The following is a 23,108-nucleotide window of genomic DNA, read 5'->3' on the forward strand; positions in this document are numbered from 1 at the left end:
ACCATGCAGTCTTCAAAATAAAAATTGTAACCTTTGGTAATCAACTACATTTTCTGTTCTAATATAGACAATGGGTCGTGTCTCATATTATTTGTTATATTTTTATTATTCATTATTTTCACTTGACTCGCATAAATAATTTTGTTCGAAGAACATTTATATGCTGTTGTAGGCCTACTTCGCAGCACTTCACTTGCAATTTGCAATTTCTAGTAATAATTAATAAAATTTTTGTTCTACAATGGAAGCTTGTTCACCAGGGTACAGTAGTGTTCTTCCGCAAGGTCGTATATGTACCTTTTGCAAATCATAAAAACTAACTATAAAATGAACCACTAAACAATATAAACTTACTGTACAAAAATACAAACAAAAGGAAAATAGAAAAGCTTTTAAAAAACCCTGCAAAAATCAAAGATACTACCAAGTAATCTTTACTTGAAAATTATGTTGAATCTAACTTTTTAAAAATTTAAGTGGTACTATTTTTTTTTTATCTCTTTGCATTTGTATGATCGAGTCAAGGGTGTTTTTTAATAGCAAAGAGGCATCCCACCCAGAGACACAAAGGAAATGAAAAAAATGCATATGCAAGGTCTTCAGACAATGAAAGGTTATAGGTGATCCAAAGAAAAAAAAAGAGTGCCTATAGTAAAAGGGTTTGGTATTGTTCCCCAGTATAATGTGCTTCCCAGTAAGAGTCAAAAAAGTGTTTTGAAAATTTGCTTCCCATTTGCACAAGTACTGCAAGTCAAGATTAATCAGCAAACCTTTCGGTAGTTAATTTACCATATTTTAAATACAGTATAGGCAGGTGAACTGATACTTTTATGACTTAAAATCACAATATACAGTACACACATGCAAGGTAAAAATGTAAGAAAATAAGTGAATACAATGTTAAGCTGGTAGTTTTGATGTATGAAAAAAAAAATTAAATAGGTTAATATGAAAAAATAACAACAAATAGGTTATTTAAATAAAATAAATTTTTGCCAGGAAAGGGAAGGAATTGGTTGTTTTGGTAAATAAATGTCCTCTGAAATAGAATGATATACTGTAGGTTGTGGTTCCAAAAAGCAAGGCATTAACTTTCCCATTTTTATATTCACAACACTTGATATATTGTATTTTCAGATATATTTGTTAGCTGTTCCACCAAGCAAAACAGTACTTGTTGTCTTTAGAATGCAAATGACATCACTTAGTTGCCCACTGCTTGCGATTTTGTTGCCCGTTGTGAATACCAGATTGGTAAGTCTGTGCTTAAATTACATTCAAGTCAATTCAATGTTTATTGACACAGCAAAAATATAGTTTGAAATTCTGTTTTGAACAGTTTAAATTATTCACATGGATAAAATTACATACTATAAAACAAATACATTTTACCATAAAACATTCAAAATAGTAATTGTAAAGGTTTAAATTGAAAAGGTTAAAAATTTATTAAATTTTAATAGTTTAACGTTTCGATTAAATCAATAATTCCAAGCAAATTAAGTGCAGTATGTATATTAAATGAATTTTAAATGTACTGTATGTACAGTATAGAGTTTAATTGTAAGATCCGTGAACAGACTTATTGCTAGCAGACAGCGCTACCTAAAGTTCAAAGAAAAAGTGTTGAATAATACTTGAGTAGTGCTGCTCATTCAGAAATGGACCGATTTTCATATTTTACAGATATACGGATTTCATATTCATTTATTTCGTCAATAAAAAAATAGGATGCAATGACAAACATGATTTAATGATTGAAATACAAGCACTTAAAAGTCATTAAGACTCTAAAAAAAATTAATAACTTATAAAATGAAAATACAAATATGCAAAATTTTAAAATTATGTTTATAATCAGCAGACAACAATGACAGGGTCTTGGAATGAAATCCCTGGTGGGGCTCATTGGGAGATATTTTTGGGCTCAGGATTTTGTAAGAGTGTCCTGATGATACAATAGAAAACATTAAAGACATGTTAGGTATATATATGTCTAACTCCACTGCAATTATTAGAGGTACACTCTTGTGTGACACGTAGGTGAAACACCTTTTAACACTATGGCCAACTCCTATTAAGGGGACACCCCTATTAAGGTGACAGATCGCTTTCTGAGTTTGCCAAATGGTCAAATCAATACATTTTCAACCCTATTAAGGGACACTTTTTTTTTTATCATCACTAAAAAAAATTTATTGTATCACTACAACTAAAATACTGTAGATTCAAAATAACAATATTTCATTCAAATTTATATTTTGACAACTTTTGAGACTTTTTTTTTATCCTTAAAATGAATTGTGTGGGTTACTTTGTACAGTATAATAACCAAATGGATAATTTCATGTTTTCGGTTAGTGTCCCTATACCCCTATTAAAGGGACACATTTGTTTGAGTTCCGAGGTTGTCTCCTTAATTGGGTTCTACTGTATTTTACGTGTGCAGCATTTGCACTAGAGAGTTGTTAATATTATTATGCAGTCATTTATGGCACACACACATTTAACAAATTATTCACTTTCTTTACAGTTAAAAATAGGATTATTTTATTGTTTTCTTATAAAATTGTATAACACTCAGCATCTTGTTTTATTTTTTGTATTTTGATAGTTACCATTTGAAACTGAAATTTATTGGCTTCAACACATTCTTATATACGTGGTAATTCCACCATACTTGTTAAGCTTAAGAGGTGAGTAACTATAATGTTTAAAGTTTATCTGTTTTTAATTAAACTTTGAAGAGATGATAAGTATACATTACTGTGTAGCTGATTTAAAGTTGAATTAAGTTTTCTGGTGTCCAGATTTTTTTGTTGCAGTTGTCACTTTTTAAGCCTCTGATTGTTTGTTTGAATACATTTTTAATGAAGTTTATGGACTTTTATATTTTGTATATTACTAATAATTTTTCTGTACATTTCAAATTTTCCTTAAGTTTGCAAATAAAGTTATTTTGAATCTTTTAATCTTTTTTTTCCCGCTAAGCCCCGCCCCTAGGATATTGTTGCTAAGATCTCACAAAACAACAATGTAAAAAAAATACGTAAACATGTGCATCTGTTGACAACACGTACTTGTCAGGCACACGCATATACCTGGCCGTGTTCTGATTGGTCAGTTGTTAAGTTGTTTGTCACTTCGCAGAGGCGCATTCAAGGGGGGTGGGGGGCCACAGCCTGCACTTACCCCTAAATTTTTCAAAATTTAAAATAAATTGAGAATTACAAAAAACTCTACTCAAATTTTGAGTCTAGTAATAAGTATTGTCATTTCCGGCCATCTAGAGGTACCATAATCATACATTTTCTTACATTAGCCCCAACCAAGGTGGGGCTGAGATAGTATGAACCTCCATTTGTGAAAGTCCCTCGCTGGGCCCCCTCTATTGAAAATTCCAGGATCTGCCACTTCTACTGAAAGGTCCATTATATGAGAGAATATATTTAATAACTGATGAGTATTTGTGGCAAAGGCAATCCAAACCAAACCAGTCACTTGTCGCAGATTGTGTTTCAGAGATAATGGCCAAAACATGCTAGAATGTCAAAATTTTTGAAATCTATTTTATTGCAATAATCTTTATATATCTATACATCATGCTATATTGTTATTTTCCCCTTTTTTCATCTATTTTTAATGATTTGGTGATGGTTTCTGCCTGAAAAATGCCTGAAATCATAAATTTTGAAGGCTGATTTCTCAAATATTGTTCTTTAAACAGATGTATGTATAAACTCCTGTAACTTCATAACGAGAGTCAGATTTAAATGATTCTTATACCATTTTATAGCTCTCATTTTACTGTTTAACCTTGTCTTAATAATTAAAAATTGATATTTGCGACGAGTGACTGGTTTGGCTTGTCTTTGCCACATTTAAAAACATAATGAAATATGATAAAGTGAAATGAAATAATAATTAAATAATGAAATGTTTTGAGTAAGATGGTTTTACCATCTAATAGAATATCTTATGTTTTATGTATTCCATTATGTAAATGGCGGGCTCCCCATTGTTAAATGTGAATTAAACTAAAATGAAATACTTTAAATAAATTAACAAAGGAAATTAACTGTGTTTCAGGTGCTTATACTACTGAACCTTGGGGTAACATGTGGTGGTGTATGTTTACTACTGGTGTGCTGTTCCTTTACCATATGTTACCACTACAATTAATAGGTTTGGTAAGATCATTTTTTTTCTCTCTCTCTCTCTTTTAATAATAATATGCAATTTTCTGTATTAAATTAAAACCTGTATGCTTCTTATTTTTTTTGGCGAATACTCTGCGTTGTACGGCTATCCGCCGACAAATCCTAACCTGCTCCCAGTGAATGGTAGGCAACGCGACACCATTGACGATCGATAACTGACGGTGGAAATCTGAACAGATCATCGTTATAAACAATACGCTGTGCGTCATGGCGCTTGATTTCTCCATAGAATCATGTCGCCTGCCGGGTTTAGTTAGTCCTTCAGCAATTCAGTTTGCTTTGGTATTTGGTTATTTTTTTATATATTTTTATTATATTTTTTTTACATCCAACAGTAGTACACTTACATATTAAAGGGTTCAACAATGCTGTATAAAGTTACAAGACTTTAGGAAGAGGTGTTTTTATTATGTTATCGCAGGGTTTCTAACACAGCCCTGAGATTAGGATGCAAGTATCTTACCCAGCAAGCTACAGCGTCAGCCAAAATAGTTCATTTCTGCTGAAAGCAAACAAAACCATGTAGATTAATTGATTCATAATTATATGCTGACCAAAATATTAACCTCAAGTCCATGATTTTATACTTAAATAACATTTTGCATTTTTTAAAGTTTATGTTTGCAAGTCAACTCTTCCAATTTAGATTACAATCATATGTGGCAAAGACAAGCCAAACAGTCACTCATCGCAAAAATCGATTTTGTGTTATTAATACAGTGTTAGAGAGTTAAATAATAGCTATAAAATGGTAAAAAAAATCATTCAAATCGGACTTTTCCTTATGAAGTTACAAGCGTTTAACCACACAACTGTTTAAAGAACAATATATGAGAAATCAGCCTTTAAAATTTATGATTTCAGGCATTTCTCATGCAGAAACTATCTTTAAATCCTTAAAAAGTGTTGTTTTAACATTGAAAATGGGGAAAATAACAGCATAGGATAGTGTGTAGATATATAAAGGTTAGTTTAGTGCAATAAAATAGATTTTTTTAAATTTGACATTTTAGCATGTTTTGGCCATTTGCTCTGAAACATGATTTGCAACAAGTGACTGGTTTGACTTGTCTTTGCCACATATACTGTAAACCAGTGGATGCCAACCTTTTTGCATTCGTTGACCCTCTCAGGACATGTTAAAAATCTTCATAAAGTCCCAAATTTAAGCAAGGTATTCCAAAAATAGGGTAATTATAGTAGAAGATACTGTGATTTGCAACAAAATGCAACATCAAAGCTCTTTTATTATTGAAGACGTCTAATGATTAGCAGTAGATGCTTATGCTTATCACACTGTTGTAAGACCAAAAAAATAAAGTAATTAAAATTGTTCCTAAAGTCTAGCTGACCTGAACATTTTTCACGGGCACATTGTGGACCCTTTTGACTTTTCAGTTTTCCAAATTATTTCTTGCGGACCCCAGGTTGGGAACTACTACTGAAAAAATTTATGATCGTGTTGCATCAAAATATGATATTCTATTTTCACTTTTCATCAGCACTGCTATATAAGTAAGAACCATGTAGCTCTTCAATGAACTATAGTCCTGTTGTGTTTTATAATCATCACTGGCTTAATATATTCTAATACAATATATCTTTTTATATGTCTTTTTATATATCTCATCGCATCGCCATCTCAACAGGTTCTTGAAGTTAATCTGAATAATATGGTTTGTCCGGCACCATCTGACCCATTCTTTGGACCATGGTACCGTCTATATGCCTTGGTTCACCAACACTTGCTACTGCCAATTCACCTTCTCATCTATACAGCTATTGTCAAGTTCTTAGTTCCTTGCGGCACAGCTGATCAGACTTGTAACGGAAACATCGAGAAAAAAGAGTATTAAATATGTAAGAATTTCAAAGAATTAGTAATCAGTATTTTATGTTTTATCAATACAAAAATGAAAGATTTTCATGCAGACAATAATTATCCTATCCAATAACAATACAGGTTGAAAGTTAGACTCTTATTTTTACAATAATTTTGCATATAAAGTTAAGTACCCTAGAGCCAGACCAGGTTGTGTATGCACTTTGAGGTGCTGAGAATTTGACTTCAGAAATTGGTTCAGGGTGGTCCAAGAATCATTCTTTGCTTGGTAACACATTTTCCTGACAAAAGGTCAGGATCAAAGGTCAAAGATATAAGGTCCTTGTATCACCGCATCCACAGGTGGTAGAGAGTTGAATTTGCCAAATTGTTGTGAACATGCATATTTCTATTTGCTATAATAGAACATTTTGATAAAAAATGACCGAAAATGCCGTCTCTGACCTTTGACAGGTTTCAAGGTCATAGTCATATCATCCTTATATCTCGGCATTTCCGGTCATTTGTTAGCAAACTCTTTTATTAGACCAAAAGAAATATGAATGTTCTGAACACATTGGCAGCACAATTAACTCTACCACCAGTGATTGTGAAGATATAAGAACCCTATTGCTATGACTTTGACAATCATAACATAAAAAACATCTAATCTTGAGACATCCTATGGATGCACAGTATGTCATGTGTAAAATAATTTTATTGAAATTTATTAGAATATAATAGGCATTTACCCAAGTTAAAACATTTGCCACACTTTGGCTTGTATTATTTTAATTATAATGATGATAATATCTTCACTGATTGTGACTGTAAGGTGTTGATTGTTTTTAAGCTTTCATCATTGTAAGAACAAAAAGTTATCTTATTGATAAAATTTTATATTATATGTTACATTCTGGTGTTAGACTTTCTAGAATATTCAGTTACTTAACTGAACCTTGCAGATCTCAAGGTTCCCGGTTCAATTCCCATCGCTGCCTCTCCTTGTGTTTCAGCTGGATGGCTGAAATGCAAGTTACAATAGCGCACCATCTTTCGTATGAGACATGTAAGCCATTGGCCTTGTGTGCATTTATGGCCCATGTGCACATTAAAGATCGCAGTACACTCTTCGGAAAAGAGTAGGGGATTGTCTCTTGGTTTACTGCCCAATCATTTCCAGAAGGACTCTGCTGGAAATAAGTCTTTTTCTAGACGTTCGTGGGCTATCGTTGGTGTTTACACCGAATAGATCCAATCCAATCAAACTTGTCCTTCTCTTGGTGTATTGCTATGCAATTGAACTTTACGCTAAACCCCGCCCCTTGGATATTGTTGCTAAGTTCCCACAAAACAACAATGTCAAAACATACGTAAAGATGTGCGTTTTGTTGGACAACATGTGTGCTTGTTAGACATGCACGTATTCCTGGCCCTTTTCTGATTGGTCAGTTTGTTAAGTTTGATTGAGACTCTGGAAAGGTCCATTTGTAGATTCTGTGATAGCACTGAGAAAGTAGCAGACAGTATTATTGAGAATACTGTGGAGTAGCTTTTAATTTCAAATGCAAATTGAGTACCAAGTTAAAGCGATACTAGTCTTTGTACCATTAGTCCATTCTAGTGCCCTTTCCAATGCAAATGGCCGTCTACAAACATTTAGCATTTAGTAGTCCATTTCTGACAACAGTTTATACACGATGTTTAAATGTTTTTCTTAATGCATTAGGTATGTTACCATTTTTATTAATAGATATTTATTACGATTAAAACGAATATGAGACCTATTTAGCCACCAGTGTATTTAAACAAGAAAAATCAATCTACAATAAAATATATTTTTTGTCAAATTTGAAGGAATAGGAAATTAAATACCACTTTTTACAATCTACAGTATTTTAATTGTTAACGATAATAGTTATCCACCAACTTCAGAAATGTTTACTTGTTTCGATCAAATTTTGTATATATTTTATATATTTCACCAAAAGAAATTCCACCGTTTTTCAGGCCTCCCAAGTTGTTTTTTTTTTAATTCCACATATAAAGTTGCTGAAAAGTGTTTCTTGGGGTTTAAAATACCGATATATACATGTATATAATGTACTGTACTTAGTAACGCAAGTTCAAATAACAGTGCAATTATGCTTTAAGGAATTATTGTAAAGTGAACATTTATTATTCCACTTGCTGTTCTTTGGTTTTCCTATCTGCCTAAAATCATATTATATACACAAGTATCTCATTCGAGATCCAGCAAGCTTTAAATTAATGTACAGAAGAGTGTGTAATTTATAGATTTTCTGGCAGTCTAGACAATGCGATTTTAGCGGTATATCAAAAGTGTGACGTCAGACATGTTGAAAGGAACTCTACTACTACTACTACTACTGGCGCTTAGAACACCACAGCGCTTTCGTGCTCAAGTGATTATGCCGCTGGCAATGTATTCGAAAACTCTTGGATTCGGGTCCCGGTGGAGAATTAGTTTGTATTCTTTCTTTCTCAGTTTCCTCATCTGTTTTGTATTATTCTTTGCATTTATTTCGCTTGCTGTTTTAGGGTATTTCCCGTATGTAATTGAATTGGTATAAATGACATAATTTAAGACAGTTAAGAGTAACACCAATTGCAAACCCCACCGTTTTTTTAATTTTTTTTTAAATTCTTTATTACATTTAAAGTTTAAATTAAGTTAAGCACCTTCTGGAGTAAGATTTAATTCTTGAGAACTTTATTTTCAAAATTAGTTGGTGCTAACTAATATGCTGTTATACATGTTTTTAAAATACATATATTTATAATGGCATGTATAGATTTTTATATAGAACAATATGTAATTCTATTGTGTTGCCTTAAGACTTAAGAAAATTAGAATTTTACTACTGGTACCGTAATTTTTATTATGTGTAAAACGTCTGTCCAATGACAACGTCATTCAAACAATAGCAAATCGAAAATGTTATTACTTGTTTAGGATGTTAATAATATTCATTGAGAATTTGATAGTGGTCATGTTGTAGTTTATTGTTAACGTCGTATTCATCTATGTTGTGTCTTTTTAGAAAATATAGTTGATTATATCGAAATCTATTTTGTTGTGTACATTTGAGTAATAAAAGACGTACAGATACATTAAATATTCTTATAGTCCTTCAAAGCTTTGTAATTGTTACGTAAGGTTCTGTTTTATACAGCAAATATATTGAATAAAACAATATAATATATTATTATTTAACTTTTGTTTCGTTTCATAGTGCTTTACAGTAACAAAAAAAATTCTATTGACACAAAACAACCGAAATAAAAGACAATAAACTAAACAATAAAAAATATTAGGCAGAACAGTGAAAAAATGATGTACATCGTGTGATTGGTTAGTGGCCAATGATTTTTCCCCATTTGCCAATTACTTTGCGTTAATAATAATAATAAGTACAACTTATGTAGCGCACATATCCAATAAAGACGTTTTCAAGGTGCCAGAGACAGAACATGAAATATCTGGAACTAGAAAGGCGAGGAAATTAGCCCATGAATTATCCTAGACTAAAACCAGTTAAAAAGCAAAAGAAAGCATCACCTTTCGTTTACCAGCATTTCAAGCCCTCAATGAGGGCTGTAATGATGCTGGTGTTTGCTGTCATTCAAAATTGCGACTAATAAAATGAGCCAGTAGTGAATCTACTTGAAAGCAATAACCATCAAGAGTTTTCAGTACTTGTTTAAATGAAGTGATGCCGTTTGCAGACCGAACAGACTGTGGAAGCTGATTCGATTTTAGTGCGGCAACTTCAAATGATTGCCATGACCTCTGTGCGTTTGACCTCTGCATTTATCACATAATACTATTGTAACAATTATATAAAGCAAACATACACACAATAAGTTCTGGGATTTTTGTATATAATTTCTAAAATTGATATAACATTATAATCGTCGATCCATGGTGTCAACTTAAATAACTTTCAAAAACAATATTTTTGTTTAACTCGCGTTATTTGATTACTAAATGAAACTAAATGATGTTTTTTATAAGTTAATTAGATATTCTTTAGTTGATTGGTCATCTGTTCGCCTGAATTAAGTCGGAGTGTAATAACAATAATACAGAAGATGATTTTTGTAATCGCCACCGGTATATGGATACGATCCCCATTTTTGGTTGTCATTACTTGTGTTTTCATCATCGAATTGAAAGTATTCGGTTTGGTGTTTCATGCCGTTCACTTCTTGACACCTGTGACTCTGTGGAAACAGGTAGAACGGACTCTCCGTCGGTAGGTAGATAGGATTGGTGGCGAATCCATCGTCACGACAGCAGAAGTAAATTTTGGTATTTTCGTTGTATGTACCTTTCGGTAAATATCCTGCGTGAGTGTTTCCATCGGAATTCTTGTCGTCCCAAAAAATGTAACCAGTTTTAAACCCTGCATTTTAAAAAAATTAAAATTTTTATAATTGTAGGCATAGGGCCATGGGCTAAAATTAGTAATAAAATTTATTCAATTAATACTGTGTAACTAATGACTACCGGTATATAGATGCAAATAACTGTAACCTGACCTAACAAAATGATTGCGTCAACATTATACCGATTTAACGTTTGTATCTTCGTTATACCGATTTAATGTTTGTATCAACATTATACCGATTTAACGTTTGTATCAACATTCTACCAATTAAACGCTTTTATCAACATTATACCGATTTAACGTTTGTATCAACAATATACCGGTTTAACTTTTGTATTAACATTATTTGTATCAACATTATGCCGATTTAACGTTTGTATTAACATTTTATTTAACGTTTGTATCAACATTACATCGATTTAACGTTTGTATCAATATTATACCAATTTAAATTAGATCAACCTTGATGACATCATTGTACGTCATTCTTCCGATCCCCGATACCGATGTAACGTATGTATCAACATTATACCGATTTAACGTTTGTATTAAAATTATACCGATTTAACATTTGTATCAACATTATGCCGATTTAACGTTTGTGTCAACATTATACCGATCTAACGCTTGTATCAACATATACCGATGTAACGTTTGTATCAACATTATACCGATTGAACGTTTGTATCAACATTATACCGATTGAACTTTTGCGTATCAAGATTATACCGATTGAACGTTTGTATCAAAATTATACAGATTTACGCTTGTATCAATATTGTACCGATTTAACTTTTGTATCAACATTATCCCGATTTAACGTTTGTTTAATACTGATTTAACATTTGTATTAACATTATACCGATTTAACTTTTGTGTTAAAATTATACCGATTTAACATTTGTATCAACATTATACCGATTTAACTGTTGTACCATCATGGTACTGATTTAAGGTTTGTATCAACAATAAACCGATTTAACGTTCGTATCAGCATATTATGTGCTGTCGATTTAACTTTTGTATTAACACTATTTGTATCAACATTATGCCGATTTAACTTTTGTATCAACATTATTTGTATCAACATATGCCGATTTAACGTTTGTATCAACATTTTATTTAACGGTTGTATCAACATTACACCGATTTAACGTTTGTATTATTATTATACCAAATTAAATTAGATCAACATTGATGACATCATTGTACGTCATTCTTCCTATCCCCGATTGAACACTAAACTTAGGAAATTAAATTGTTATATACGAAGGTTAATGTAACGCATAAAAAACGCGAGAATGCCAATTTGTTCCATATGCTAGAATTGTGACATACCACTAGGACAAGCCGTATCCCTTTGATATATGCAATATTCACCAGGCGGCCAATTCCAGTCGTATTCTGTTACCACTTGGTCTGTCTTTATGCAGAAATTATCATACATATCATTCTGCCAGTAAGGTCCAGCGAAATGGTTGTCGGCTGACCACGAGTTGCCATTCTCGGTATCATGCTTCCTCACACCAATGTACCAGTTGAACTGCGGTGTCAGTGGACATCCTGATTTCGGCTGAGGCAGACCATAGGCTCCCTTTGGCCATGTGATTGGGATTTTAACAACAGGATCTATCAAGATGAGATATTTAATCAGTATTGTAATTTATCAAGTTTTAATTGAGAATTAGAACAAGACAAATGCAGACCGAAAAGAAACATTAAAAATAACAGCTGATAATGTAAGGAATAAATGGAGTAGCAGCTGATTTCGGTCTCAACAGTTACGGTAAAGCAGTGAGGCACATGTTTGGCTTAGGCCCTAGGGGACCCTTAAATAATTTACACCTAATAATTTTCTTAGAACGCCTGTAACTAAACTAATTTGTAGGAATATATGTTTGTCTATCTTATCAAATGTAATCTTTGTTTTAATTAAATTTCTCTAACATTCATGTATAATAAATAATTTTAACAAATACTTACTTACACATGCAATAAAAACAGATATGTGCATGCGTGTTCATAATTTTATTTCTTTTATTTTCTCTTTTATGGCGTTACGCTGTGTTGCGTTGTATTTTGTGTTGTGTTATTTGAGCCAACTTGTAATATTATGTTGCCTACCTTCAGAGATTGCAGCTCCGCGCCAATTTGCATAGCCCGACATTGCTGTTCCCATGTTACTTCTAAATGTTACAAGATTATTTAGCCAATCAGAAGAACACAGACCATCAGCAACATAGTCGTTGAATAATTGCCAATACTCATGAACAAACATCTCATCCATCCCAATTGCTTCGATGGCAATTGGAGACTCGTTGTCACTACTGATCGTGATTTCATATTGTCCAAACGAGGTGTCGGGTGTCAAGTCTTTCTCAAATTCTTCCATATCAACACTTACGGAACTATCAAATCCTTCGTAACTTCCACCACTTACAATTTTACCTGAATCCTAGAATGGTTAAAAAATTGAAATATATTTTATGAAATCCTCACAAATGCACCTAGATTCAATGTATATTATTCAGACTAAATTACTATATTATTGCTTAGTGATCAGAGTGACAGTCGGTCGGTCGTCTAGTCAGTCAGTTACTCAGTAAGTCATTTTTTAAGTAACCAAGGTAGTAATTAAGTCAATCCGTCAGTAAATCAGTCAGAAAGTAAATAAGCCAGTAAGTCAGGCACTCATCAGTCAATCAGTTAGACAGTAGCCTAAGTCAGCACGTCAGTTGGTAAGTAACTAAGGGAGTAATTGAGTCAGTCAGTAAGTTAGTCAGTCAAGTAAACAGTTAAGCAAGCAAGCAAGTCAGGCACTCAGACTGCCAGTCAGTAAGTCCGTCAGTAAGAGTAAGTCATTTAGTTGGTGTTAGTCGTTTTATGAAATAACAGAATGACATTACCTCATCCAAAACAAAGTACACAAACGCTTCTTGTGTCTCTTCATACCGATCAATACTTTTCGTTCCCAACTCAGCTTGCAAAATAACGTGCTATGGAGGTCAAAAATTGTAGTTCTTTGTATTTTTAATAATAAGATGCTAATTTAAGAGTGCTAGTCATACGTGGTCATGTTAAAGTCGCACGCGTCAAGCATTTTTCAATTCCTTCGATTTGAATTAAGTTAATGCCCTTTTGAAATTAGACATTTTTGACGGAGGGATTAGTGTGTTTGTGTTACAACAGGAATTATTGAAAGAACTTTGGCTTAGTTTAACTAGGTATTATACGAGAAAATAGTATTGTATGATAAAAAAGTATTGCCATGAGACATGGCTTATTAAATAGGTTAAATTGTACAAATTAAGATTATTTTATTCTCCATAAAGTAAATAAAAGCATATATTTCATATGTTTTCTCATAAGTTTAAAATTAATTTCCAAAATATAAAAATACTTATATGAGAACGAGAAATAAAAAAGTGACCTTGAAAGCACCGAATATAAGTACCGTTACAAGGTTCTTCCAACTGATGTAACCAAAACCATTTTATTTGCCATAATATTACAAACATTAATATAATAATTCAATGTATTGAAAATGAAACAAAGATTGTATAGGCCTATTATTAAATGGCAATGTTTATTATCAGCTCAGTCTTTTCTTAATGCAATAGTATTTGGAACCATTCTTAAACTACTTAATACTAATGTAATCAGATTTCAACATTACCGTTCCCCATGTATCGAGAAACTGCATAAATATTTTGCTATCATAATTAACTGGTAGCTTGCAGGCAGCTTGAATAAAGTCTTTGCTGAGAGAGTACTTATCGTACACGTACAGTTCATTTGCATATCTTGCGCGGCCAAGATTACAGACGGTACGATCTTCGTAATACACATATTTGTATGCATTAATCGAAGCATACATTTCCTCATAGGCTAAAGTAAAAGCATAAGTGATTATTATTGACCGGTATTCCTCTATACTTCTTTATATTACATGGATAATTAATATATTTGAAAATGTTTGATAAAATTACTTACAGTTACTTTTTGAAAACTCGTAGCCAAGAAATTTATCTGCTGCCGACACTAAAGAAGAATATAAGAATGTAAGGTAATTCAAAATACAATATATTTATTATTGAGAGTGTAAAGCGTTTCAAACGATTGATTTTCCTTACCAACCATTAATTTCTGTCTGTCAGTTAGAAAACCAATTTAACGAACGCCATGCTTTATACACAGATATTTAAACATTGTATATAACACAGATAAAGATCTTTGCCAACGGGTAGTTTGTTTGTTACTGTCGGTCTGTCGTTCGGCTAGTCTGTCAGTTAGCCAGTCAGGTAATCGATCGAATGATTATACAGATACACACCAGATACTTGAACAATATATTTAACTAGAAACCAGTTTCAAGCAACGTTATATTTTACATACAGTGAATTATAATTGAAATATTAAGAATTAAGTTAAAATTTACCTGACCATGTTGTGTCACTTTTGAGCTTTTGCTGGTAACTTTTTGTACCCCAAAACATGTTTTGTTCCAAGGTGCGTGCGCAGCTTGAACGAGGTGTATACACTATCTGTAATGATATTCGACATTTATTTAATCTGAATATTAATTGTCAAGTTTTTGAAATAATTTGGTGTGCCTGTACTACAATTTTGGGTTGTGGTATTCAATGAGTGCATTGCTTAGCCTCTTGAACTTAATTTTTATCATTTTCATGTTTACTTTTTAATGAACCAAAACTTCGAACAATAATATGGCGGCGTTGCGTTACAATCTTTTTGTTGCTTGGTAATGTATGAATCTGTGAATTTTACTTAGTAAAAACTCATCAAAAACTAAACTTCTGTTGAATGATCTAGACCTATGACTTATTGGACGTTTGGGTAACTTATTTGATGTTAATAAGAAATTAAATGTTTTATTTAATTGTTGAAAATATATTAATGATATACATAATACTTCAATTCAATTCAGTTCAATTAACATTTATTTCCATTTCCATTTTCATAAATAATTTAAACATTTTTTGACAAAAACAATGGGGACAATGCCTTAAAAGCTCTGAAGCTTGCAGCAAGAAAGCCCTTAAAAATAACAGATATAACAAAAGCAATGAACATTCAAGAAAAATGAAAAACAAAGACTTAGATCATGTATAGCCGCTTCTTGTCTTGGTCTGCAACTACGTCTTTATTTGACGTGCACAAGAAACAAAATAGTTGCATACCTGGTCTGGCACTATGTACTTTAGATCACTAGACACCTTTCCTTCATCGTAGGTGTAAGCAAAAACTCGTTTTAAAGTTAATAGACCAGGATCAACACAGCCAGTCGTGCTGCCATCCCCATCTGGGTTGCCGTCGAGAACGTTGTAACCAATACCAATGTAGTCAACTGCGGGTAGAGTTGGCAGTGATGTAGCTGCCGTTAGCACCAGGCACATCGAGATAAAGCGAATTGCCAGAGTCGACATCATGTTCGTACTAGTAGGTTATTTAATTTCATTTATTTGAAATAATATAAAAATAAAACGATCCAGGGGCTGCTTTGGCAACATTAAACACCAAAAGTGGTGTCCGCAGCCCCTGGAATATGTAACGGATTACAATACAAACATACTCAAACTTAATCTACACAGCTCTTCAGATTGCATAAAAATATACAAACATGGAATTAACAATAGTCCTACATAAATTTTACGAATCTAAGAGTTACACAATTATGTATTTAGTTCAAACAAACGTCAGAAAACCTTTCCTCATACCACACTTAAGTCTGTTTTCCACTAGGCGAATTTATTCGCGCGAATCGAAAGCGTCGGTTCATACTCATGCGCACTTACATTTTTATAGGGTTTTTGCGAAGCAAAAAAATGCGCAACCACTCAGAGCTCAGAAAGCGTACGGTACCGAATATTAGATTCGCGCGAATAAATTGCCCTAGTGGAAAACAGGCTTTAAGCAGGGTATCTCACTGCGTCGTACGACCGTCGCACGATGAATCCAATTCCGCTCTCTGTGAGCGACACGGCGCCGTCTGCTGATTGTCGGTGGCAGTCTGAACTGTTCGTCGATAAAAACAATCCGCTGCGCGCGCGTCGCCGCGTTGCGTTCTTTATAGTATCGCTTCGGCAGACGACCGTCGTGCGCAGTGAGCGCCCGGCTTTAGGCTTTATTCATCAACAATCATGATATAGGCCTATTTATGTATCTCTTTTGGATTTAGGGCTTTCTACCGCACTCTCTAAAGATATTTGAGAATTTACATAAACAAACGAAATTTAATGGAACGTTAACATTCTACCAGCCCATTTATACTTGAATATGGGGGAGAAAAACATAAGATACCACATAAATCGAAATCAAAGCCCAAATTTTTAGAGTGGTAGGCCTGTCGTTCGACCGAGAAAATACAAGGGAGTACACCAGCTTCAGTCAGAGTCAACGAGGTTTATAGCTATAGGCTTCTTTGGGCCTACTACCCAGCAGGAGTGGCGCCAGGATTTGCCCAACGTTGTGGGGTGGGTGTGGGTTCGAGAGCAAAGTTAGCGTGGTCAGTCGTCGGTCAGAATGTTTGAAAAGTGATCCAGGGGAGAAGCCCCGAAAAATATAAGACAATTTAGGAGTTTCAAAGGCTTATTTAATTGATTAGAGTCTACTAAGATATAGAAAATACATATATTTTTCCCCCGACGAATTGTGGTTTTTCTCCCCGACGAATGGGGGTGGGGCAGCTCTCCCCGACGGAAGGGGACCTGCCTCCCAAGTCCCCTTCTGGCGGCACCATTGCTGCCCAGTAGGTGCATTTCCCATTCGTTCCTGTAAGGGCGGCGTAATTAGACAGTTATGCTCATTAAGCGGCCACCTCATCCGATTTGTGGCCCTGGGTCTCTAACCTTTGGCACATAGAATCCATAGGTGTTACGCCACTAGCTTTGATCTCAGATCATGGTAAATGGACATTTTTGGCGGATTAACGATGGGACAATACGTTTTTCTCCACCACATTATTTTTTTTTAACTTCTTAATATAGGGTATTCACACCTAATTTAATATTATATATATAATATATCTATAGGCCTAATATTATATATTATATATATATATTATATATACATATATATATATATATATATATCTATATATATCATAAATATAACGTATCTTACCTGTCGATTGTTCCAGCGAACTATGATGCAAAGTATAATTGTAGAGTTTTAAGGCGTTATCAATCATGATAATACATTAATTAGAAAAGGCATCTGTTACATTTCTCATGAATGTCTATTTTATTAATATCATACTTAATATCATCTGAAAGAATTAAACAAGATAGTGTATATATTGTTTCAGAATCAGATGCTATCTTCATTAAACATATTGAAAATGCCGACAACGGTTTATCGCGTGTCGCGATGGCATGATTATAATCTTTTGTTGTTCATTTTCATTGAATCTATTTCAGGACATTAGTGTGCGCACGTAATATAGGCCTAGCCTATCTTTGATAAATGCATCAACGTCGAATTTAATTATATGAGTTTGTCACGGAATATACCGTACGTAGCGTTATTTATTTCTTTATCTGATGAAATAGGTATTACTAGCCTACGAACCAAAACAGAAGGTCAGTTTCCCTCAATAATGTTGAAAACAATCTTGCCTGATGCTTACCACAAAATATGAATTCAACTTAGGGCCTATAAAGCAGAGCACTCACTGCGTCGTACGAAGATTGTACGACCTTCGGGCGACGAATCTATAACTCCGCCCCCTGTAAGCGTTCGACGACGTTACGCCGTCTCTGATTGCCGACGGCAGTTTGATTGACTTTAAAAACGATCATTTGCGCGCTCGTTGTGGCGTTGTGTTTTTCACAGAATAGCTTCTGCCGACGGCCGTCGGGCGCAGGGAGTGCCCGGCTCAAGTTCATAACAAACCGATTTTTCGTTGGCAGCATATTTAATGATACACTTTGGTAAAGTTTGTTAAACCATTAGACATAGACATGATATAGTCATTAATTGATCCACATACATGGAAATTACATTGCTCTTATGGCTACCTCGAAAAGTTACAAGTTAATTCCTCTAGGGATAAAAGATTAGTTCGTTCTATAATGCCGATCATCGGCGGATAGAAGGGATGACAGTCGCCATTCCACATCTCTTCAAACTTGATCGTCAGTATTCATAGTAGGCAGAGTGTACCTCTCAAATTTATGAATAAACTTTTGAAGCATTTCCCAGTCTCCCTCCAATATTTTACCACCAAAAATAATCCCCAAACATTTAAATGTTCTACCTGTTCAGTGCATGAGTTGTTAATAGTAATAGTTATTTTTAGTATTTTTTTTTCCTGAAATCGATTACTATTTCCTTCGTCTGTATTTAGCTCCAGATAATTATTGTCACAGTATGATACAAAACGCGGAATCTCTGAGATATAGAATTTCAATATAATATTGTTTTTTTTTTATTAACTAATGATAGCCGTATCATCTGCGTACTTTATTATCAGTCAGGATTAGTTCTAAAATCCGCCGTATATAACGTAAATAATATTGTGCAAGAACTGTCCCTTGCAATTATTTTAGATAAGAACATCTGATATGCTTTGACCGATTCTTACAATTTGTTGCCTATTTGTAAAGGTATTTAAATATAAACATAATAAAAGAAGCAGGAACATTCATAACTTGGACATTACCTTAACTTTGGTTTCCTCACAAGAAAATCACTCATTTTACAATCCCTGTGATTAAGAACAATATGTTAAACTCTGTCATGGCTGCCGCCTAAGTAATCCGTTTCAACTCTTTTAATAGTTGGTGAAAACATAATGATAATTTTGTTAATGTTAGCCCATGTAAATTATGTTTTTACTGGTGTAAAAATGAAATTAATGCAAGGATTCGTGTAACCTTAGGAAACAATATTATATAATATTGTAAATGCCAGAAAGCATGAATTGAACATTTTACGATATACAGTAGAAACCCTTCTGTGGCACATCCCTATTGAGGAGAAAATGACGGGAAATAATATCGTTTATCTACATAATAATAATAGGCCCCTAATAATAATAATAATAATAATAATTATTATAAATAATAATAAATAATAAATAATGATAATGATAATGATTATGGTATTGATTGAATCATAAAAATACAAGTACAAGTACTTCTTCAGTTTACATGATAAATCCCAAAGGGAACGGGAACACTTAAAATCGATATCAGTATAAAAATCGATATCAGTATAATAAGCATAACGTCTTCACAATTTTTGAAGTTGGTTTATATGTTGACCAAGTTTGATTTGATGAATTGTTTTTAGTCACCATTTTCAATTTATTTTCTATTTTATTTTAATTTAATTTCCAACATTTATACAACATTGTAATTAGACTGCAATATAACTTTAGGATTGCTAGAGTGAAAGCACCATCACAGCGGCTTTCCATGTTGCATCCTACATGGACTATAATTATCTAAATATACCGGTAGGCCTAATCAATAATATGGGGGAACAGTCTAATTTTTTCAATTAGTGTTCCCAAAATAAGGACATCCGTCTTTAGAACGCACCCATATTGAGAGAGCACTTCTGTTCCTTTGGGTTTTAATGTATTTAAATAGGAAGCTTTCGATTGCACGACGACGGTAGGACGTAGAGAACGTAATGACGTCACTAGAAGTCATCTGCGCATGCACGAAAGTTAAGGTCACCTCGTCGAGTAGATTTCCGGAACGCAATTTGGCCAAATCTACGTATGCAGAGAAGAGAAAACGTAGGACGCTAGGTAGGACGGTCACGAATGAGTGATTCCGTTCTAGCGTCGCGTCGTCGCACCAATCGAAAACTCCCTCATAATACATTAATTAACGTTAATGATAATCAAATATACTTTAATATCTCAAAATTCAATCAGCATAATATTTACCTCCATAGTATAATTAAAACTTTCAATGTAAAAGTCAAATGGATAGTCCTATTTTCTCTAATCCTAATTAAATTGATGACCTAACTGAGCTGACGCCAATGCTTGTAAATTTTTGTTTCTTGAATTTCCCATTAATTCAGATGTTTCTCAAAGTGTTATTGCATAACTATTAATGAGTTTTTATAATGCTAAATGCTAATGATAAAGTCAATCAGTTATATACAATTATATAATTTGAACGATATTTTAAAGATAATTATTAACGTAGCAAGTAGGATTGATGCTTAACAGCTGGATGACTTTTGAGATAATGGACCTTTCCGCTAAGCTCTGTCCCTCGGACATTGATCCTAAGGTATCAAAAAGCGACAGTGCTAAGCTTTGTCCGGACTATTTGACAAAAAGACTGTTGTACATAGCCGTCGGAAGCATTTTGAAAGTGGTCCGGCCGTTTTGGGACGGGGGGTGGGGTGCTTAAAACATTTGTTTTCGAAATTACCACCCCATTCCACGGATACATGATATAAAGTTAGTGGGGTATGAGAGCATATCCACCCCTGCCCTCTCCATGAAGTTTACAACTTTTAAATATCCGGAAATAGATTCTGACAGCCTGAATAGCCAGTACCATTCTCTCTTAGGAGACAGCCACAGGATAGCATGGAGATAGTACGGTATGACTCGAGACATAGTTACCAACAGTTTCGCATCGTGCGGGACTGTCCCGCCTTTCAAAGTGATTTTGGTTGAAACACGCATTTTGCAGAAAACAGGAATTGGTTTTATTAAAAATATAAAAACGGTCATGCAGTAACTTGAGTCATTAAAAGTATTTACGTGAATACTTAATTCACTGACGCGTTACTGAAGTTCGATCAGTATGCCTAGGCCTATGCATTTTTTATTTGTTTAAGTAATGAAATGTTTGTGTACATTATAGTTTGGGTGCTCAAATTAAACGTAATGTACATTAAAACTCAAATTGTACGTGGCTCTATTAAAAACAAACACTCCTTGAAATCGTTTTAGAACAGCTTAAAGATGCTCAGGTCGTCCTGGACAGTGGCGTATCTATAGGGCTCCTGGGGAGGGGGCACGCCCTGAAATTACTCGCCCCCTCTCAAGTTAGCAACTATGCAAGAAAACATTAGACCTACAGTATATTCACAAAAGAGATATATTACAGGCCTAAATATCCATTGTACATAATGCTAAAGAGGATTATTATCACGCTGCAGATGAGTTCTTGAATTGTTTTTTTTTTTTTCATTAAGTGCTTTGTTTGCTTACGTTAGGCCTTATACCAATTACGTCGGAATCGCATCGGCCACATGCATACTTAAAAAATGAATGGCCCACTTCAGGGGTATAAATTTTGATTGCAAGTAATTAGACGGCTTGACGAATATACTTTCGTGTGGTGACGACAATTTGCCTGACTCCAACCCCCAAAATTTTATAAATAGTTTTTTCATATTTATTTTAAACATTTTCAAAATCAATCTCAGGCTAATTACTAAATTTAAGGATTGGCAGTCAAAAAAAGTTAAAAGTTAAAGTGTACATAGACAATACAAAAACAAGTGCATGGTGGATTTTTGTTTAAATTTAATAACATTAAAAAGACATTAATAATTAACCTAATTCGTATAATTTATAGGTATCAGTTATTTTTAAAAAGTAATAAAATTGATAAAAAGTGGTCCGGCCAAAGCCGGTGCGGTTCCGACGGCCCTGATTGTATGCCCATATATAGTAATGATATGCCTATATATGGTCATAATGTGTTAAGCATATCGCATGTCTTTTCAAATAAAATATGGTAGTCTAAACATGGCATTAAAACATACGTGAGCACGTGCGTTTGTGGAACAACACGTGTGCTTGTTCGACATGCACGTATTCATGGCACTGTTCTGATTGGTTAGTTATCCCATATGTTAACAAGTAGTTCGCGTATGTTTTCATAAAATAAAATAAATAATTTAGTTTTATTGACGCTCTGGAAAGGTTCATTCAATGACAGATACGTTTAGTGCTATCACGCAAGCCACTAAAACCACATTGCCTCGGAATAGAGGATAGAAATTTGGGCTATTGTAGATTAACAAATTCTACTGCCCTTTGTTAAATCAACTCAAATCATTACATCTTCAGTATGTCCAAATTCCAAATACAATATATAGCTAAAAACCAAAAATTCTTATAATATTATTGTTACAAAGTATCTATTTAGTGACTGAGCCCTCATCGTTCGTTGCGCTGCAACGGGCAGCGCACGCGCGTTAGCGAACTTGTTCGCAACTTGTCTGTAAAATGAGGTGATCCAGCGTTCCAACTTCTATATAAAACCATAATTAGCAGTGTTTTGGTATGTTGTAATTATTATGAACCGTATTGTTTGTTTTAGTAATATATCTTAACTTGCATAACCTTTACTGTTGTGAACATATTTTGTCTAATTAAGTGTTAATAGGCTTTAAAGTTTAGACCAATTACCTAGGCCAACTGACGTTGTTCAGGCTGCCGTTCACGCTGATTCGTACAGCGAGGGGTTCCCTCGTTTGACAAGTTTAGGTCACGTGCCTCATACGGTACTTGTTTATTAGGCCTACCTGAGACGACTATTGCTCAGGAGAGTACTTACTGTTACTATTTCATATGCTATTAAGTTAAAGATTCATATGCTAGGCCTATTTATTATGCCTTTTATTACTATGTTATATTGT

At 33.7% G+C, this 23,108-nt stretch overlaps 2 protein-coding genes across 3 annotated transcripts in view; one reads left to right on the forward strand and one right to left on the reverse strand.

Moving 5' to 3' along the window:
* LOC117106489 (transmembrane protein 164-like) overlaps positions 1-9,182 on the forward strand; it is a 14,040-nt gene extending 4,858 nt beyond the window's left edge. For both annotated transcript variants that reach the window (XM_033247864.1, XM_033247854.1), the window contains 4 exons: positions 1,138-1,254; positions 2,615-2,696; positions 4,090-4,190; positions 5,870-9,182. In XM_033247864.1, coding sequence (XP_033103755.1) covers positions 1,138-1,254; positions 2,615-2,696; positions 4,090-4,190; positions 5,870-6,076 — 507 coding nt within the window. In that variant the 3' untranslated portion in view covers positions 6,077-9,182. The remainder of the gene's footprint in view (positions 1-1,137; positions 1,255-2,614; positions 2,697-4,089; positions 4,191-5,869) is intronic.
* A 749-nt stretch (positions 9,183-9,931) lies between these two features.
* On the reverse strand, positions 9,932-17,638 carry LOC117106479. The gene is made up of 9 exons (XM_033247842.1): positions 17,601-17,638; positions 15,659-15,914; positions 14,896-15,001; positions 14,451-14,498; positions 14,134-14,345; positions 13,364-13,453; positions 12,582-12,912; positions 11,796-12,086; positions 9,932-10,472 (listed from the first exon to the last, which is right to left on the reverse strand). The coding sequence occupies exons 2-9, from the start codon at positions 15,905-15,907 to the stop codon at positions 10,126-10,128; spliced, it is 1,674 nt and encodes a 557-aa protein (XP_033103733.1). The 5' UTR covers positions 15,908-15,914; positions 17,601-17,638; the 3' UTR covers positions 9,932-10,125.
* Positions 17,639-23,108: the final 5,470 nt, after the last annotated feature.

The sequence above is a fragment of the Anneissia japonica genome, unplaced genomic scaffold, assembly GCF_011630105.1.
Source record: "Anneissia japonica isolate Jap-2015-1 unplaced genomic scaffold, ASM1163010v1 scaffold142_len1259957_cov175, whole genome shotgun sequence".
NCBI classification, from domain to species: Eukaryota; Metazoa; Echinodermata; class Crinoidea; order Comatulida; family Comatulidae; genus Anneissia; species Anneissia japonica.

What these genes read in the sequence shown, in the direction of transcription:
- LOC117106479 (XM_033247842.1), bottom strand. Translation starts at nt 15,907, where the DNA reads ATGATGTCGACTCTGGCAATTCGCTTTATCTCGATGTGCCTGGTGCTA. An exon ending in TGTACTTTGTTTTGGATGAG is followed by an intron (nt 12,913 to 13,363) that starts GTAATGTCATTC and finishes TAACCATTCTAG; the next exon opens with GATTCAGGTAAAATTGTAAG. An exon ending in CGGAGCTGCAATCTCTGAAG is followed by an intron (nt 12,087 to 12,581) that starts GTAGGCAACATA and finishes TCATCTTGATAG; the next exon opens with ATCCTGTTGTTAAAATCCCA.